We start from the raw sequence: 21,269 nt of genomic DNA, 5'->3' as shown, positions 1-21,269 counted from the left end.
AAATCACTCTGATCCCAAGTCTTATTTTTTCAGGTTTTTTTTTTTTTTGTTTAATTTTAACATTTCCTTTCTGTTTTTTTTATATTCCCATAGTATTTACATTGCACAATTTTACCACATCTGATCCTTTCAAATTCGAGTAACAACAAGCAGAAATTTTGAGCATAAAAAAATTCCAAGTAGAGAAAAATTTAAAAAAAAAAGAAAAGAAATTATTTCAAAATCTTTATGAACTGGAGTAACAGCAAACAGAAATTTAGAATTTAAAACATTTCCAAGTAAAGAAAAAGAATACAAGAAATTATTTCAAAATCTTTATAAATTAGAGTAACAGCAAACAGAAATTTAGAGTTTAAAACATTTCCAAGAAGTAAGAAAGAATAAAAGAAATTATTTCAAATTTTTTTTTATAAATAACAGGAAACAGAAATTTAGAGCTTAAAAAATTCCAAGTAGGGAAAAAGAAAAAAAAAATGAAAACATTTCAAAATCTTTAAAAATTGGAGTAACAGCAAGCAGAAAATTTAGAGTTTAAAACATTTCCAAGAAGTAAGAAAGAATAAAAGAAATTATTTAAATTTTTTTTATAAATAACAGGAAACAGAAATTTAGAGCTTAAAAAATTCCAAGTAGGGAAAAATAAAAAAAATGAAAACATTTCAAAATCTTTATAAATTGGAGTAACAGCAAACAGAAATTTAGAGTTTAAAACATTTCCAAGTAGTGAAAAAGAATAAAAGAAATTATTTAAAATCTTTATAAATAACAGGAAACAGAACTTTAGAGCTTAAAAAATAGAGAATGAGAAAAAAAAAAATATTTCAAAATCTTTATAAATTGAAGTAACAGCAAATATAAATTTAGAGCTTAAAAATATTCCAGGTAGAGAAAAAGAGAAAAAAAAAGACATTGTTTTAAAATCTTTATATAAATAAACCACAAATAAAAATGTTAGTGCTTAACAAAAAAAGAAAAAAAAAGAGGAAAAAAAATAAAGAAAGGGAAAAAAAGCAATTATTTCACTCATCTTGGATCAGATACCCTGCAGTGTAAAGTAAAAAAAAAATAAACAAAAAAGTAGAAAACAACAAGAATTCAATTATTTTACACCTATTTACAAACAGATCTCTATACACATAGTAACTGCAGTGTAACTAAAAATAAATAAATACATAAAAAAAAATCAAACATTCTTTACATTGTAACAAGTCTTAATGCAATACTTACTTCACCAAATGTTCTTAGTAAAATTGCCACTTGAATGGCTAAACATTTTAACTGCAGATTTGTCTTAACAATGTCATAACAATGTACTAACTGGACCTAGAAGAAAGGAATAGACTCTCAAAGCTTCTCCTTAAAAATTAACTATGAGTATAAATGAAAAAATACCCGATAATTGTAAATATTGCCCAAAATTAACTACGAGTATAAATAATAATAATAATAAAAAAAAAGTATCACAGATAGTAAAAGAAAAAACTTTATAATGTTACTAGTATTACCACGTTACAATGTTTTACAAAGTATGTTTGCTTTTTTTTTTTTTTTTTTTTTAATTTTCATTTACATTACAGTTACTATGTGTATAGAGATTTGTTTGTAAATACGCGTAATTACATTTTTAGTTTTTTTTCCGTACTTATATAATTACCTTGTGCAGAATCTAAATGTTCTGAGTGTTCTGAGTGTCTGAAGAAAAATACTTATCCACAGTAAATTGTATCCACTTCAAATTACATTGTAATGTTCTATGTGATTTAATTGTTCTCTGAGTGTCTAAAAAAAATATTTGATTAAATTATATTGATTTCAAATGACATAGAATTCAGACCAAAAAGTTCTACAAACTGCTTATAAAAAAAAAAAAAAAAACACAAAAACTTTTTTGTTTTTTAGTCTTTTCTTTAGTTTTACAGACAATAGAAAAAGAAGTTAAGCAAATTTAGGAAGTGTAATTATAGATGCCCAGTACAAAATGTATGACACAAATATGTTTATTCAAATGTGTTTAAAACATTCATTGGACCTTTTTTTGGTGACAGTTATTTTCAGCTGATTGTGGTGAGAATGGAAAATTCCAGTCAAAGTGCTGAAAATAAAGATCTTTATCCCCGTGTAACGCTTTGTATAATATAATAAAAAGATACAATTCTAAATGATAAGAAAATCAATGGAGCTTTGGAACATTTGAGAGCAGAAAGATGATTTAACTTCAGTTCACGCAGCTAAAATCTCCAGGATAAGGATTGTTATTTGACGATTACAGCCAAGTGGCTGGAAATAAAGATCCTTATCCTTGTGTGTTATATGAACTGAGACTTAAAGTAGATACAAACCTAAAAACAAAACAAAAAATCCAATAGTCTTTAAAGTGGTAATTTAATTTCAAAAGACATTTTCAATATCTTAAGTTATTCAGCTTTTTTATTTTTTTTTTAATCGCCGGTGATCCCGCCATGAACGTCTTTGTTCAGGCACTTCCTGTTATAAGTGACAACGCTCTGTCCTGTCCATCCAACGCTGGCCAAACACCAGTAGAATTTTTTTTTTAATTTTAATTTCCAGAATGTTTATTTATCAGATCATCTAATGTTCAATGGGGCCAAATTGGTGGTTATTTTGTAGCGTAGTTAAGAAAAATTTCAAAAGGAGGAAGATGGAAAATTCTTCTCGGCCAGATGAAGTGCGAATGTGGTTTTCTTTCAGGAAAATGTTTAACCACTTAGTGACCTCCCTATAGTAGTTTTACTGCTACAAGGCGGCTGCTGTGTGCAGGATCATGTGTGTGTGTATATATATATATATGGATCCTGCACTTCCGGGTAGCAGGCGTGAGTGCCCGCCGGTGGATCGCTCCCAATGTGGGAGCCGATGGGCGGGTACCGTGGCCTCGATGTCCGCCGGCACCTGCTGATCCTTTGCTGCACAGGCGATACCTCACATGTGTGGTGCCAACACCATTTACATATGTGGGCGTGGCCTACTTATGCGTTCCAGCGCGAGGGGACGGGGACGCTTTAAAAAAAAAAATGTTATTTATTTTATGACTTTCTTCTTTTTTTTCACAGTCCCATTAAAAATTTTTCATCACTTTTAATGCTGTCACAAGAAATGTAAACATCTCTTGTGACAATAATAAAGCATGACAGGTCCTCTTTATGGAGAGATCTGGGGTCAAAAAGACCCAACATCTTTTCTCTACAATGAAAAGCATCAGATCAAAAAAAAAAAAAGAAAGATATAATGCTTTCCTTTCTGAAAAAAAAAAAATGGCAGAGTTTACATAGGCCGTGAACCAAAAGGGACACCATGACATGCTCCGGTCCTCCTGGGCCAAAGAGATGAGTGGTGGCCATCTTTCTTCTGCTAATCTCTATGGCCAGCTGCCACCACCATGGGTTCGGTTCCCAGGCTTCCCAATGAGCCAGGTACGCTCAAAAGCCACCAGAAAGCGGCGGGGGGGGGGGGGGGGGAAGTGACCCCTCCTGCTGCTTCTAAAAGTGATCCAGCGACTAATCAGCCACTTGGATCACTTTTATCAGAAAGAGTGGTGACTGAGGACCTTTTTAATACTGAGGTTATGGCTGACAGCTGCAGCCATAACTCCGGCATTAAACGTCAAAGTCATTGGGCAGTTGGCAATATAATTATAATATACAGAGGGGAAAATACTGATTGTCTCTCCTGCAGATTGTGTAAGTTTTGCCCACATATAAAGAAATGAAGGGTCTATAATTTTTATCATAGGTGTATTTTATATGATAGAGACAGAATATCAACCAAAAATCCAGAAAAATCACACAATACAAATGTTATAAATGGAGTAAAATAAGTATTTGATCCCCAACAATAATTCTCCCCCCACAGACTGGATACAGTAGGGGCTCATGTGGTATATATATGGAGTATATAGAGAGTGTATATAGTATATATGGGGGTATATATGGAGTATATAGAGAGTGTATATAGTATATATGGGGGGTATATATGGAGTATATAGAGATTGTATATAGTATATATGGAGTATATAGAGAGTGTATATAGTATATATGGAGTATATAGAGAGTGTATATAGTATATATGGGGGGTATATATGGAGTATATAGAGAGTGTATATAGTATATATGGGGGGTATATATGGAATATATAGAGAGTGTATATAGTATATATGGGGGGTATACATAGAGTATATAGAGAGTGTATATAGTATATATGGGGGGTATATATGGAGTATATAGAGAGTGTATATAGTATATATGGGGGGTATATATGGAGTATATAGAGAGTGTATATAGTATATATGGGGGGGGATATATGGAGTATATAGAGAGTGTATATAGTATATATGGAGTATATAGAGAGTGTATATAGTATATATGGAGTATATAGAGAGTGTATATAGTATATATGGGGGGTATATATGGAGTATATAGAGAGTGTATATAGTATATATGGGGGGTATACATGGAGTATATAGAGAGTGTATATAGTATATATGGGGGGTATATATGGAGTATATAGAGAGTGTATATAGTATATATGGGGGGTATATATGGAGTATATAGAGAGTGTATATAGTATATATGGGGGGTATACATAGAGTATATAGAGAGTGTATATAGTATATATGGGGGGTATATATGGAGTATATAGAGAGTGTATATAGTATATATGGAGTATATAGAGAGTGTATATAGTATATATGGGGGGTATATATGGAGTATATAGAGAGTGTATATAGTATATATGGGGGGTATACATGGAGTATATAGAGAGTGTATATGGTATATATGGGGGGTATATATAGAGTATATAGAGAGTGTATATAGTATATATGGGGGGTATATATGGAGTATATAGAGAGTGTATATAGTATATATGGGGGGTATGTATGGAGTATATAGAGAGTGTATATAGTATATATGGGGGTATATATGGAGTATACACAGACACTACAGTAGGTCCTCATGTGGTACACAGATTAGTCCTGTCAATGTAAGAAGGTTCTCCTAATGACAACTCGTTATGTGTATAAAAGACACCTGTCCACAGAATCTCTTTCTTCCATCCAATCCTCACCATCATGGGGAAGACCAAAGATCTGTCAGAGGACGTCAGGGAGAAGATTGTAGACCTGCACAAGGCTGGAATGGGCTACAAGACCATCAGCAAGAAGCTTGGTGAGAAGGAGACAACTGTTGGAGTGATTATTCACAAATGGAAGAAATACAAAATAACCATCAATCGTCCTCAGTCTGGAGCTCCATGGAAGATTTCTCCTCATGGGGTGAGGATGGTCATGAGAAAAGTGAGGGATCCGCCCAGAACTACACGGGAGGAGCTTGTGAAGGATCTCAAGGCAGTTGGGACCACAGTCACCAAACAAACCATTGGTAACACAATACACCACCATGGATTGAAATCCTGCAGCCCCCGCAAGGTCCCCCTTGAAGAAGACACATGTAGAGGAACGTCTGACGTTTGCCAATAAAATAATTGCTAAATGATTCAGAGAAGGATTGGGAGAAAGTTCTGTGGTCAGATGAGACCAAAATTCAGCTCTTTGGCATTAACTCAACTCGCTGTGTTTGGAGGAAGAAAAATGCTGACTATGACCCTAAGAACTCCATCCCTACAGTCACACATCATCCCTACAGTCACACATCATCCCTACAGTCACACATCATCCCTACAGTCACACATCATCCCTACAGTCACACATCATCCCTACAGTCACACATCATCCCTACAGTCACAAATCATCCCTACAATCACACATCATCCCTACAGTCACACACCATCCCTACAGTCACATCATCCCTACAGTCACACATCATCCCTACAGTCACACATCATCCCTACAGTCACAAATCATCCCTACAGTCACACATCATCCCTACAGTCACACATCATCCCTACAGTCACACATCATCCCTACAGTCACACATCATCCCTACAGTCACATCATCCCTACAGTCACACATCATCCCTACAGTCACATATCATCCCTACAGTCACACATCATCCCTACAGTCACACACGGAGGTGGAAACATGATGATTTGGGGCTGTTTCTCTGATAAAGGTTCAGGCCGACTTTGCCCCATTGAGGGGCCAATGGATGGGGCCATGTATTGTAAGATCTTGGATGAGAACCTTCTTCCCTCATCCAGAACACTGAAGATGGGTCATGGATGGGTCTTCCAGCATGACAATGACCCAAAACATATCACCAAGGCAACAAAGGAGTGGCTCAAGAAGAAGCACATGAAGGTCATGGAGTGGCCTAGCCGGTATCCAGACCTTAATCCTATAGAAAATGTATGGAGGAGATGAAACTTCAAGTTGCCAAGAAACAGCCAAGAAACCTTCAGGATTTAGAGAAGATCTGTAAAGAAGAGTGGACCAAAATCCCTCCTGAGATGTGTGGAAACTGATCACCACCTACAAGAAACGTCTGACCTCTGTGATCACCAACAAGGGTTTCTCCACCAACTACTAAGTCATGTTTTGCTTGGGGATCAAATACTTATTTTACTCACTGAACTGCAACTCCATTTATAACATTTGTATTGTGTGATTTTTCTGGATTTTTGGTTGATATTCTGTCTCTATCATATAAAATACACCTATGATAAAAATTATAGACCCTTCATTTCTATGTAAGAGGGCAAAACGTACACAATCTGCAGGAGAGACGATCAGTATTTTCCCCCCACTGTATAATAATAATGTTCCGTTATTAAAAATTAATGTTCCATTGTAGCTAAATGTTATCAATTCCAAAGAAACATTTGATGATCAGGATTCCCATTGTCTATATCAGGGGTCTTCAAACTTACTAAAGAAAGGGCCAGTTTACTTTACTTCAGACTTTAGGGGGGCCAAACTGTTGCCATTGGGAGTAGAAATTGTCCTGATGTCAGTGGGAGGAATAGTGCCCCATCATTGGTGTCAGTGGGAGGAATAGTGTCCCATCATTGATGTCAGTGGGAGGAATAGTGCCCCATCATTGGTGTCAGTGGGAGGAATAGTGCCCCATCATTGGTGTCAGTGGGAGGAATAGTGTCCCATCATTGGTATCAGTGGGAGGAATAGTGTCCCATCATTGGTGTCAGTGGAAGGAATAGTGTCCCATCATTGGTGTCAGTGGGAGGAATAGTGCCCCATCATTGGTGTCCGTGGGAGGAATAGTGCCCCATCATTGGTGTCCGTGGGAGGAATAGTGCCCCGTCATTGGTGTCAATAGAAGGAATAGTGTCCCATCATTGGTGTCAGTGGGAGGAATAGTGCCCCATCATTGGTGTCAGTGGGAGGAATAGTGCCCCATCATTGGTATCAGTGAGAGGAATAGTGCCCCATCATTGGTGTCTGTGGGAGGAATAGTGTCCCATCATTGGTGTCAGTGGGAGGAATAGTGCCCCATCATTGGTGTCCGTGGGAGGAATAGTGCCCCGTCATTGGTGTCAATAGAAGGAATAGTGTCCCATCATTGGTGTCAGTGGGAGGAATAGTGCCCCATCATTGGTGTCAGTGGGAGGAATAGTGCCCCATCATTGGTATCAGTGAGAGGAATAGTGCCCCATCATTGGTGTCTGTGGGAGGAATAGTGTCCCATCATTGGTGTCAGTGGGAGGAATAGTGCCCCATCATTGGTGTCCGTGGGAGGAATAGTGCCCCATCATTGGTGTCAGTGGGAGGAATAGTGCCCCATCATTGGTGTCAGTGGGGGGAATAGTGCCCCATCATTGGTATCAGTGGGAGGAATAGTGTCCCATCATTGGTGTCAATAGAAGGAATAGTGTCCCATCATTGGTGTCAGTGGGAGGAATAGTGCCCCATCATTGGTGTCAATAGAAGGAATAATGTCCCATCATTGACATCAGTGGGAGGAATAGTGCCCCATCATTGGTGTCAATAGAAGGAATAGTGTCCCATCATTGGTGTCAGTGGGAGGAATAGTGCCCCATCATTGGTGTCAGTGGGAGGAATAGTGTCCCATCATTGGTGTCAGTGGGAGGAATAGTGCCCCATCATTGGTGTCAGTGGGAGGAATAGTGTCCCATCATTGGTGTCAATAGAAGGAATAGTGTCCCATCATTGGTGTCAGTGGGAGGAATAGTGCCCCATCATTGGTGTCAGTGGGAGGAATAGTGTCCCATCATTGGTATCAATGGGAGGAATAGTGCCCCATCATTGGTGTCAATGGGAGGAATAGTGCCCCATCATTGGTGTCAGTGGGAGTAATAGTGCCCCATCATTGGTATCAGTGGGAGGAATAGTGTCCCATCATTGGTGTCAGTGGGAGGAATAGTGCCCCATCATTGGTGTCAGTGGGAGGAATAGTGCCCCATCATTGTATCAGTGGAAGGAATAGTGCCCCATCATTGGTGTCAGTGGGAGGAATAGTGTCCCATCATTGGTATCAGTGGGAGGAATAGTGTCCCATCATTGGTGTCAGTGGGAGGAATAGTGCCCCATCATTGGTGTCAGTGGGAGGAATAGTGCCCCATCATTGGTATCAGTGGAAGGAATAGTGTCCCATCATTGGTATCAGTGGGAGGAATAGTGCCCCATCATTGGTGTCAGTGGGAGGAATAGTGCCCCATCAATGGTATCAGTGGGAGGAATAGTGCCCCATCATTGGTGTCAGTGGGAGGAATAGTGCCCCATCATTGGTATCAGTGGAAGGAATAGTGCCCCATCATTGGTGTCAGTGGGAGGAATAGTGCCCCATCATTGGTGTCAGTGGGGGGAATAGTGCCCCATCAATGGTATCAGTGGGAGGAATAGTGCCCCATCATTGGTGTCAGTGGGAGGAATAGTGCCCCATCATTGGTGTCAGTGGGAGGAATAGTGCCCCATCATTGGTGTCAGTGGGGGGAATAGTGCCCCATCAATGGTATCAGTGGGAGGAATAGTGCCCCATCATTGGTGTCAGTGGGAGGAATAGTGCCCCATCATTGGTGTCAGTGGGGGGAATAGTGCCCCATCAATGGTATCAGTGGGAGGAATAGTGCCCCATCATTGGTGTCAGTGGGAGGAATAGTGCCCCATCATTGGTGTCAGTGGGAGGAATAGTGCCCCATCATTGGTGTCAGTGGGAGGAATTGTGCCCCATCATTGGTATCAGTGGAAGGAATAGTGCCCCATCATTGGTGTCAGTGGGAGGAATAGTGCCCCATCATTGGTATCAGTGGAAGGAATAGTGCCCCATCATTGGTGTCAGTGGGAGGAATAGTGTCCCATCAATGGTATCAGTGGGAGGAATAGTGCCCCATCATTGGTGTCAGTGGGAGGAATAGTGCCCCATCATTGGTGTCAGTGGAAGGAATAGTGTCCCATCATTGGTGTCAGTGGGAGGAATAGTGCCCCATCATTGGTGTCAGTGGGAGGAATAGTGCCCCATCATTGGTATCAGTGGGAGGAATAGTGCCCCATCATTGGTGTCAGTGGGAGGAATAGTGTCCCATCATTGGTGTCAGTGGGAGGAATAGTGTCCCATCATTGGTGTCAGTGGAAGGAATAGTGCCCCATCATTGGTATCAGTGGGAGGAATAGTGTCCCATCATTAGTGTCAGTGGAAGGAATAGTGCCCCATCATTGGTATCAGTGGGGGGAATAGTGTCCCAAGGGCCAGATAAAAGCAAGCAAAGGGCCGCAGTTTGGAGACCACTGGTCTAAATTTTGGTGACAGTAAAAAGTTGAGAATAAAAGTTAAGTGATAATTCTGTCTCAAGACTTGAAATTGCTCCCGAATTTTAGGTACCAATTTTGAACAAACTTGTAATTTTAGGTTTTTCAGCTTTTGAAGCTTCTGTACTTTTTTTATCAAAAATTTGAACCAACTTTAAGTTCATCGTCTCTTTGAGCGAAGCGTTGGACGCAGGAGCCCCGTTAATAAACATGAAAAGCTCGCCGGTTTCAGTCCGGAAATGAGACATTGTTCACAGCTGGATTCCAAAATGCTAAAGTCAGAAATGATTGGAGCCAGTGGACCGTGAAGGGTGCAAAAACCTTCGCCCACCAATCGCACTCGCTGTTTCAGTAATCGTTTTTTTTTTTTTAGAATAATTCGGGTGAGCGACTCAGGGCTCTGTTTAGAGAGGTTGTGGGGAGGTGAATGCAAATGAAAGAACGAAATGAATGTGCCGTCAATGTGTGGCGAGTTTGCGGGAAACGTGTGGCGAGTTTGTGGGAAACGTGGGCCGAGGTTCAGAGGGGTTGCTTGTTGGAAGTCGTTGGATAATCAGAGTGCCAGATAATGGACCTGGACTCAAAAAGTTCTATTCCAAACGGGATATCTTCGAATTCTAATTGTGTGTAAGCAGAACTCCGAAGAATCTTCCTTTTCTCTGGAATTCCTCCTGGGAAGTTTCCATCCACTGGACACTCCTGTATCCTCATAGCTGTATATATTCAGCGTGAGATCATCTAAGACACTGCTGCCCCGGACTGATAGTCTCATCAGATTTGGAGTGAGGTTTGGTGATGTCATCATTGTGCTGCTCACTGTTCTCTATGCTGCAGACTCTGACCAGTGGCATCGCTATGGGGGTGTGGGGGGGGGAGCAGACCGCACCCAGTTGGTGTGACACCATGAAGTAGGAAGTGTTATCAGACCACAATGGTGTCACTCCCATTCATGACAGCGCATGGAATGACGTGTTGGCACTGACCATATCATTTACAGGGGTCAGTTTGGGGGGCATCGGGCACTTTGGCAGGCTAGACAGGGGAAAGCCCAGTGCTGGCCCAGTGTCTATGGCTCTGTTCTGCCGTCACTCCGCTGCGGCAGGCAGGCTGGGGGGGGGGGACACCCCGTCTTTTACCGCACCAGGTGACATAAACCCTAGTGATGCCACTGGCTCTGACTCAAGGAAGCAAAACTCTGCCCCTACCAAGATGGCGGCCTCCATGCAGAGACACAGCACACAGCTTGTAATGGTAAGTCAGTAACGGGGCAAAGATCATCTGCAGGGAGACCACAGGAAATGCTGGTGACTTTGTGCTCTTGTTGGCAATGCATGTCACTGGGGGAGGAGACAGAGCATGCATGTCACTGGGGGAGGAGACAGAACATGCATGTCACTGGGGGAGGAGACAGAGCATGCATGTCACTGGGGGAGGAGACAGAGCATGCATGTCACTGGGGGAGGAGACAGAACATGCATGTCACTGGGGGAGGAGACAGAGCATGCATGTCACTGGGGGAGGAGACAGAGCATGCATGTCACTGGGGGAGGAGACAGAGCATGCATGTCACTGGAGGAGGAGACAGAGCATGCATGTCACTGGGGGAGGAGACAGAGCATGCATGTCACTGGGGGAGGAGACAGAACATGCATGTCACTGGGGAGGAGACAGATGATGCATGTCACTGGGGGAGGAGACAGATGATGCATGTCACTGGGGGAGGAGACAGAACATGCATGTCACTGGGGGAGGAGACAGAACATGCATGTCACTGGGGGAGGAGACAGAACATGCATGTCACTGGGGGAGGAGACAGAGCATGCATGTCACTGGGGGAGGAGACAGAACATGCATGTCACTGGGGGAGGAGACAGAGCATGCGTGTCACTGGGGGAGGAGACAGAGCATGCATGTCACTGGGGGAGGAGACAGAACATACATGTCTCTGGGGGAGGAGACAGAGCATGCATGTCACTGGGGGAGGAGACAGAGCATGCATGTCACTGGAGGAGGAGACAGAGCATGCATGTCACTGGGGGAGGAGACAGAGCATGCATGTCACTGGGGGAGGAGACAGAACATACATGTCTCTGGGGGAGGAGACAGAGCATGCATGTCACTGGGGGAGGAGACAGAGCATGCATGTCACTGGAGGAGGAGACAGAGCATGCATGTCACTGGGGGAGGAGACAGAGCATGCATGTCACTGGGGGAGGAGACAGAACATGCATGTCACTGGAGGAGGAGACAGAGCATGCATGTCACTGGGGGAGGAGACAGAGCATGCATGTCACTGGAGGAGGAGACAGAGCATGCATGTCACTGGGGGAGGAGACAGAGCATGCATGTCACTGGGGGAGGAGACAGAGCATGCATGTCACTGGAGGAGGAGACAGAGCATGCATGTCACTGGAGGAGGAGACAGAGCATGCATGTCACTGGGGGAGGAGACAGAACATACATGTCTCTGGGGGAGGAGACAGAGCATGCATGTCACTGGGGGAGGAGACAGAGCATGCATGTCACTGGAGGAGGAGACAGAGCATGCATGTCACTGGGGGAGGAGACAGAGCATGCATGTCACTGGGGGAGGAGACAGAACATGCATGTCACTGGGGGAGGAGACAGAGCATGCATGTCACTGGGGGAGGAGACAGAGCATGCATGTCACTGGGGGAGGAGACAGAGCATGCATGTCACTGGGGGAGAAATCAGAGCATGCATGTCACTGGGGGAGGAGACAGAGCATGCATGTCACTGGGGGAGGAGACAGAACATGCATGTCACTGGGGGAGGAGACAGAACATGCATGTCACTGGGGGAGGAGACAGAACATGCATGTCACTGGGGGAGGAGACAGAGCATGCATGTCACTGGGGGAGGAGACAGAGCATGCATGTCACTGGGGGAGGAGACAGAGCATGCATGTCACTGGGGGAGGAGACAGAACATACATGTCACTGGGGGAGGGGATAGAGAATGCGTGTGGTTTGGATAGGAGGCAGAGCATATTATTATTAGTACATAGATGAGGGGTGGAGACAGAATACATACAGCGGGGGAGGAGGGGGACCATAATTCTAAACTGTGTGGGTGTTGGGGGGAGGGGACAGAGGGTGTAGCTGACTGGCCGGGGGGGGGCAATTATTTAGTATTTTCAAACTTTTGCTACTGGTGACCCCGATGGACATTTTTTCTAAACTTTTTCTAAAAATTGGGTTCCTTTTTTTTTTGTTCTTTATATAATTCTTCTGATGTTTTATATCTGTTATTTATAGTTTCTGCATTTGCATCCCCTAAACAGACCGCAGAAGGCGGTCATCTGCCAATTATTGTCAGCCGCAAACCAATTGTTTCACACAGATTGTTTCATCACAAGTCACTGCTGTATGTATATATATATATATCTGTAGTGGACATCTGTATGTGAGCTATGACTAAGCGCTAAGGAAGAGTGAAACGCGTTAGCTGGTGATGCTGTTCCCCTCTATTTGTGTTTTTATGGACTTGCTGAAATAAAAGTGATTTTTTTACTGGATGTGCGGCCAGCCAGAATGATTTTTTGCTCACAGGGCAATTATTGGAGTGGGGGGGGGGGATCAGACCCAGACAGTGACATTGTAATGACATTCATGTCCTCCATTCTACCCCCTCCATAGGAATATCCCAATGAAACCTTCGTTATGTATGAGTGGTTGGCTGTTCCCCGCGGTCTGCATGTAGAAGTGGCCGCCGTTGTCATGGAAAAAACCAACGAAGATGTTGAAGTCATACAAGAGACGGGCAAATCGGCTTCAGCAGATCTCCCCCCATTTCCAGGTGAGAGAGAGGACTGTCACATCGACTAATATTGTCATTATTATTATTATTATTATTATTATTATTATCATCAGTATCTTCATTATTATTATTATTATTATTTGATTATTATGATCATTATCTTTATTATTATTATTAGTAGTATTAGTATCTTCATTATTATTATTATTATTATTATTATTATTATTATCATTATCTTTATTATTATTATTATCTTCATTATTATTATTATTATTATTATTTTATTATTATGATCATTATCTTTATTATTATTATTAGTAGTATTAGTATCTTCATTATTATTATTATTATTATTATTATTATTATTATTATTATTATTATCATTATCTTTATTATTATTATCTTCATTATTATTATTATTTTTATTATTATTAATTATTATTTGTTTTGCTTATTTTTCAGTAAAAAAAACAAACAAACATAAAGATAATAGTGCAAATAATTAATGTAACCACTTCCTACCCAACGACACCCCCGTACATCTCATGTGTCTTCGGGTTTGTTTTCGGGTTATATTGGGACCATGGCTGCAGCTGCACTCATGACTCCGGTATATTTTTTTCCAGCCAGAGATGCTCTTCAATGTAAAAATGATCTGAGCTGCTGGATCACCTTTACATGTGGTGGAAAGGGGTTCCACCCCCCCCCCTGCCACCTTTCTGGGCTCTCCTGCCCCACCGGGGAGCCCAGGACTGATGCCAGTGGCTTTGCCGGCGGACCATAGAGATGACCGGGGACTAAGGTTGCCACCTGTCCGGGATTTATTTATTGGCGCGTTTAGCTGTTTGCTCGGAGTTCAGCTCATGTCTAAGCAGATAGATGTCAGAGCTGTATGTGGGGGAGGGGCACAGAACGCGTTTCGTCCCGACGTTTATTTCTTATATTCTTATTTCAGGAGATGAAGGGACGGCGCCAACAAACGTGAACTGCGGCTTACAGATCGATGAGCCTGGGAGGCATTGGCTTTGCTGTGATTGGCTTCCCGGAGAGAAGGCTCCATTGGATACCCAGTATTACCTTTACTTCAGGTATCATCCAATCAGATCTATATCTCATCAGCCTGCCTTTACACACACATGAACTTTAATGACATCCCAGTCTTAGTCCGGAGGGTTCAATATTGAGTTGGCTCCGCCCTTTGCAGCGATAACAGCTTCACCTCTTCTGGGAAGGCCGTCCACAAGGTTTAGGAGGGTGTCTATGGGAATGTTTGACCATTCTTCCAGAAGAGCCTTTGTGAGGTCAGCCACTGATGTTGGAGGAGAAGGCCTGGCTCACAGTCTCCGCTCTAATTCATCCCAAAGGTGTTCTATCGGATTGAGGTCAGGACTCAGCAAGGTCTTTCTGGACCTTGCTTTGTGCACTGGTCCAAATTATTTGGTAGAGGGGAGATTTTGGTGGAGGGGGGATTATGGTGTGAGGTGTTTTTCAGGGGTTGGGCTTGGCCCCTTAGTTCCAGTGAAGGGAACTCTTAAGGCGTCAGCATACCAAGACATTTTGGACAATTTCATGCTCCTAACTTTGTGGGAGGAGTTTGGGGACGGCCCCTTCCTGTTCCAACATGACTGCCCACCAGTGCACAAAGCAAGGTCCATAAAGACATGGATGAGCGAGTTTGGGGTGGAGGAACTTGACTGGCCTGCACAGAGTCCTGACCTCAACCCGATTGGGATAAATTAGAGCAGAGACTGCCAGCCAGGCCTTCTCGTCCAACATCAGTGCCTGACCTCACAAAGCCCCCCCCCCCCATATGAAGGAGTGTGAGATACATAGTACCCCTACCCATTCTTCAAAAAAGTGTAAAAAGTGAGGACACAGCACAAGTTTTTGACAATTTCTTCATTAAAAAATAAAAAACAATGCCCCCTGATCCATCTTCATTCACACCGCACCACCGTACCCGAAAACCCCCCCTCCTCCAGTCTTGTCGAGCGCTGCTCCTCCCCCATGTTGAGGGCATGCGGCCTGGTATGGTTCGAAAGGGGGGGAGCCCTCACTCGTCCCCCCCATCATTTCCTGGCCTGCCAGGTTGCGTGCTCTGATAAGGGCTTGGTATGAATTGTTGGGGGTGAGGGGAGGGGCATGCTGTTTTTTGGGTTTTTTTTGGAATTTTCTATTGCCGGCATTATATTGTTTACATTTCAGCTGTTGGTGGGGAAGTCCGCTGACAGCTGATGACTCATTGGTTGCTAAGGATGAGGCGGCCGGCTTCCCGACCCGCCCCTTAACAACCAGCTATTTCTTCACACAGAATTCGAACTGGTACGAAAATTTGGAATTCGTTACTATTTCGTTCGGTGATTCAGATACCAAAATTCGTCTGAATTCACATATGGATCAAAAATGACCAAAATTAATTGCACATGTCTAATAGATAGATAGATAGATAGATAGATAGATAGATAGATAGATAGATAGATAGATAGATAGATAGATTTTTGGGGTACGTTTTTCCGGCTCAGGTTGGACGTTCGGTGGGAATCTCATAGAATGTTCTTTTTTTTCCGCAGACATATAAATGGGGCTCAGGAGTGCCTCTCCTATGTGACCGAGCCCGGTGGGGGAAGGGCGATCGGCTGCCAAACGCTCTTCGGTGACTCCTCATTGAAAGCGGTTCAGTTTCTGGTTCACATCAACGGGTCCAGCCAGAGCCGGCAGATCCGCGCCACAGAACACGTATACAACATACACGACGCAGGTGAGATACGAAGGCGGAACTCCGCTCACAGCTGAAAAGGTAAAGCGTATCTGAGCCCAGCAACAAAAATGTGACAGGTTGCAGCTCATTGCTCCTTAGTTGTGGCGGCTGCATTCCTTTTCTTTTCTCAGGCTAAGAACATTTTCAACAAGTAGAGAAAATACCTGTTGATCCTGCCAGAAATACAGTGTCCTCGTCACTTCCTGTGAGCTAAACCGACAGCAAAAACAATGTTGTAAACTGCGAATCCCATCAGCCCCCCTGAAATGGAGATAACGGGGGCAGATCAGTTTGAAGGCCTCCATAGATAGAGGAGTGTTGTCATGGTGGAGTGGCAGAGCCTCATCCTCCGCACCGCATACACTATCTGGGAAAGCTCGCCCAGGTTGGATGTGCTCCATGAAGGCATCCCATGGATTCTTTTTCAGTTCTGGCTGGAGAGTGCCTTTCATGCCGGAAAAGATGTGCTTCTGGGCATGGGCAGCCTGCGACCTCCTCCTGCCAGTGCTTGGCCCTGAGCAGCCAATTACCACGTTCCAACACAGTCACCTGATGGAGTGATGTCATCCCTCTGACACCATGGGACATGGAGCTTACACTGAGTTCCTCTCCCGGCTCTGAGAACGGAGTGGACCTTTCACTGGGTATAAGTGTCTCAGGTGTGAATGGGGAGCAGGTGTGTTAAATTTGGTGTTATCGCTCTCACTCTCTCATACTGGTCACTGGAAGTTCAACATGGCACCTCATGGCAAAGAACTCTCTGAGGATCTGAAAAAAAGAATTGTTGCTCTACATAAAGATGGCCTAGGCTATAAGAAGATTGCCAAGACCCTGAAACTGATCTGCAGCACGGTGGCCAAGACCATACAGCGGTATAACAGGACAGGTTCCACTCAGAACAGGCCTCGCCATGGTCCACCAAAGAAGTTGAGGTCACGTGCTCAGCGTCATATCCAGAGGTTGTCTTTGGGAAATAGACGTATGAGTGCTGCCAGCATTGCTGCAGAGGTTGTAGGGGTGGGGGTCAGCCTGTCAGTGCTCAGACCATACGCCGCACACTGCATCAAATTGGTCTGCATGGCTGTCATCCCAGAAGGAAGCCTCTTCTAAAGATTATGTACGAGAAAGACCGCAAACAGTTTGCTGAAGACAAGCAGACTAAGGAGATGGATTACTGGAACCATGTCCTGTGGTCTGATGAGACCAAGATAAACGTATTTGGTTCAGATGGTGACAAGCGTGTGTGGGGGCAACCAGGTGAGGAGGACAAAGACAAGTGTGTCTTGTCTACAGTCAAGCATGGTGGTGGGAGTGTCATGGTCTGGGGCTGCATGAGTGCTGCCGGCACTGGGGGGCTACAGATCATTGAGGGAACCATGAATGCCAACATGTACTGTGACATACTGAAGCAGAGCATGATCCCCTCCCTTCAGAGACTGGACCGCAGGGCAGTATTCCAACATGATAACCACCCCAAACACACCTCCAAGACCACCACTGCCTTGCTAAAGAAGCTGAGGGTAAAGGTGATGGACTGGCCAAGCATGTCTCCAGACCTAAACCCTATTGATCATCTGTGGGACATCCTCAAACGGAAGGTGGAGGAGCACAAGGTCTCTAACATCCACCAGCTCTGTGATGTCATCATGGAGGAGGGGAAGAGGACTCCAGTGACAACCTGTGAAGCTCTGGTGACCTCCATGCCCAAGAGGGTTAAGGCAGTGCTGGAAAATAATGGTGGCCACACAAAATATTGACACTTTGGGCCCAATTTGGAGATTTTCACTTAGGGGTGTACTGACTTTTGTTGCCAGTGGTTTAGACATTAATGGCTGTGTGTTGAGTTATTTTGAGGGGACAGTAAATTTACACTGTTATACAAGCTGTACACTCACTACTTTACATTGTAGACAAGTGTCATTTCTTCAGTGTTGTCACATGAAAAGAGAGAAGAAAAGATTTACACAAATGTCACTGAGGGGTGCACTTACTTTTGTCAGATACTGTGTATCTATCTATATTTAGATAGATATATATACCCACACATATGTGTGTTTGAGTTTTCGGGTGCACCCTGCTATGGGCTTGCTTTGGCTATTACATTCTCAAATGTTTTGTGTAAGAAGTTGACGTTCCGATCGCTCCACATGCTGATACAAAAATCGCTTTATGTGTCTTAGAAATGATTCCTCCAGTCTGGAATCTGAGTATAAAGGAGAACAAAAGCCTGAGCTGGAAGAAGCCCATCGGGTCATTTTCGGACACTTGTTTTAACTATCAGATCAACATCTGGTCACAGGATAAAAGTGAAACGGTAAGGAGCAACCGGTGTGGGGGTGGAGCTGAGATCTCCTCACCATGGCTGATATCTGGAGGTGGAGTAGACGACTTACATTAGAATTTTGTTCTTTTTGTCTTCTGGGGGGAAGATCACAATCAGTAAAGACCAGCAGTATTGGAAGGAAGATCTGTGGAAGTCAGCCAGCAAGCACCATGTGCGGGTCAGGGCGGTGGGGAAGGCGCCCTGCTGGCAGGCGGAGAAGTACAGTTCCTGGACCTCCTGGATAGAAGTCATACATACAGGTAAGGGCAGGATTGTTCAACTTGTGTGATTTATAGATATACTGATTATAGGGATCCTTCATCACTAGATTAAACATTTGTGGTCTTCTACAAGTCTTGTGGTCTTCATTCATTGATAGGAGGGGGAAGGAGACGGGACACTTGGACAACACAGATGTTGGTCTTAGGCACAACAGGGCCAAACATTCCTGGCTGTGGCAGGTATTACACTCATCTCAGAAGTAATAGTGCTCCATATAAAGTACTCATCACTAGTAATAAGGAAACATTGAACGTTCCTTCTACTGCCAGCTGAGAAAAAACAAATGAGATGTACAGAGGGGAAAATAACGATCGGCCCTTCTGCAGTTTGTGTAAGTTTGCCCACTTACAAAGAAATGAAGGGTCTATAATTTTTATCATAGGTGTATTTTATATGATAGAGACAGAATATCAACCAAAAATCCAGAAAAATCACACAATACAAATGTTATAAATGGAGTAAAATAAGTATTTGATCCCCTACCAACCAACATTAATTCTGCCCCCCACAGACTGTCTACAGTAGGTGCTCATGTGGTATATATATGGAGTATATAGAGAGTGTATATAGTATATATGGAGTATATAGAGAGTGTATATAGTATATATGGGGGGTATATATGGAGTATATAGAGAGTGTATATAGTATATATATGGAGTATATAGAGAGTGTATATAGTATATATGGGGGTATATATGGAGTATATAGAGAGTGTATATAGTATATATGGAGTATATAGAGAGTGTATATAGTATATATGGAGTATATAGAGAGTGTATATAGTATATATGGGGGGTATATATGGAGTATATAGAGAGTGTATATAGTATATATGGAGTATATAGAGAGTGTATATAGTATATATGGGGGGTATATATGGAGTATATAGAGAGTGTATATAGTATATATGGAGTATATAGAGAGTGTATATAGTATATATGGGGGGTATATATGTTGTATATAGAGAGTGTATATAGTATATATGGAGTATATAGAGAGTGTATATAGTATATATGGGGGTATATATGGAGTATATAGAGAGTGTATATAGTATATATGGAGTATATAGAGAGTGTATATAGTATATATGGGGGGTATATATGGAGTATATAGAGAGTGTATATAGTATATATGGGGGTATATATGGAGTATATAGAGAGTGTATATAGTATACATGGGGGTATATATGGAGTATATAGAGAGTGTATATAGTATATATGGGGGTATATATGGAGTATATAGAGAGCGTATATAGTATATATGGGGGGTATATATGGAGTATACACAGACACTACAGTAGGTGCTCATGTGGTACACAGATTAGTCCTGTCAATGTAAGAAGGTTCTCCTAACGACAACTCGTTATGTGTATAAAAGACACCTGTCCACAGAATCTCTTTCTTCCATCCAATCCTCACCATCATGGGGAAGACCAAAGATCTGTCAGAGGACGTCAGGGAGAAGATTGTAGACCTGCACAAAGCTGGGATGGGCTACAAGACCAAGGAGACAACTGTTGGAGTGATTATTCACAAATGGAAGAAATACAAAATAACCATCGATCGCCCTCGGTCTGGAGCTCCATGGAAGATTTCTCTTCATGGGATGAGGATGGTCATGAGAAAAGTGAGGGATCAGCCTAGAACTACACGGGAGGAGCTTGTGAAGGATCTTAAAGGCAGTTAGGACTCTAGTCCCCAAGCAAACCAATACGCCGCCATTGATTGAAATCCTGCAGAGCCCGCAAGGTCCCCCTTGAAGAAGACACATGTACAGACCCGTCTGAAGTTTGCCAATGAACATCTAAATGATTCAGAGAAGGATTGGTGGAAAGTTCTGTGGTCAGATGAGAAAAAAATTCAACTCTTTGGCATCAACTTGACTCGCTGTGTTTGGAGGAAGGAAAATGCTGACTATGACCCCAAGAACACCATCCCTACAGTCACACCATCCCTACAGTCACATCATCCCTACAGTCACACATCATCCCTACAGTCACACACGGAGGTGGAAACATGATGATTTGGGGCTGTTTCTCTGATAAAGGTTCAGGCCGACTTTGCCTCATTGAGGGGCCAATGGACAGGGCCATGTATTGTAAAATCTTGGAGGAGAACCTTCTTCCCTCATCCAGAACACTGAAGATGGGTCATGGATGGGTCTTCCAGCATGACAATGACCCAAAACATACCGCCAAGGCAACAAAGGAGGGGCTCAATAAGAAGCACATTAAGGTCATGGAGTGTCCTAGCCAGTCTCCAGACTTTAATCCTATAGAACATTTATGGAGGAGATGAAACTTCGAGTTGCCAAGAAACCTTCAGGATTTAGAGAAGATCTGTAAAGAAGACAAAATCCCTCCTGAGATGTGTGGAAACTGATCACCACCTACAAGAAACGTCTGACCTCTGTGATCACCAACAAGGGT

At 43.0% G+C, this 21,269-nt stretch overlaps 1 protein-coding gene across 1 annotated transcript in view; it reads left to right on the top strand.

Moving 5' to 3' along the window:
• IL5RA (interleukin 5 receptor subunit alpha) overlaps positions 1-21,269 on the top strand; it is a gene marked incomplete in the record, with an annotated part of 42,438 nt that overhangs the window by 15,141 nt on the left and 6,028 nt on the right. Inside the window, 5 exon segments of the mRNA XM_073591525.1 lie at positions 13,358-13,517; positions 14,434-14,566; positions 16,049-16,236; positions 18,417-18,550; positions 18,666-18,819. Of these exon segments, the coding sequence (XP_073447626.1) occupies positions 13,358-13,517; positions 14,434-14,566; positions 16,049-16,236; positions 18,417-18,550; positions 18,666-18,819 (769 nt within the window).

Source organism: Aquarana catesbeiana, linkage group LG07 (assembly GCF_042186555.1).
Source record: "Aquarana catesbeiana isolate 2022-GZ linkage group LG07, ASM4218655v1, whole genome shotgun sequence".
NCBI classification, from domain to species: Eukaryota; Metazoa; Chordata; class Amphibia; order Anura; family Ranidae; genus Aquarana; species Aquarana catesbeiana.
The sequence above is the reverse complement of the archived record's forward strand: the minus strand, read 5'-3'. Positions and strand labels throughout refer to the sequence as shown.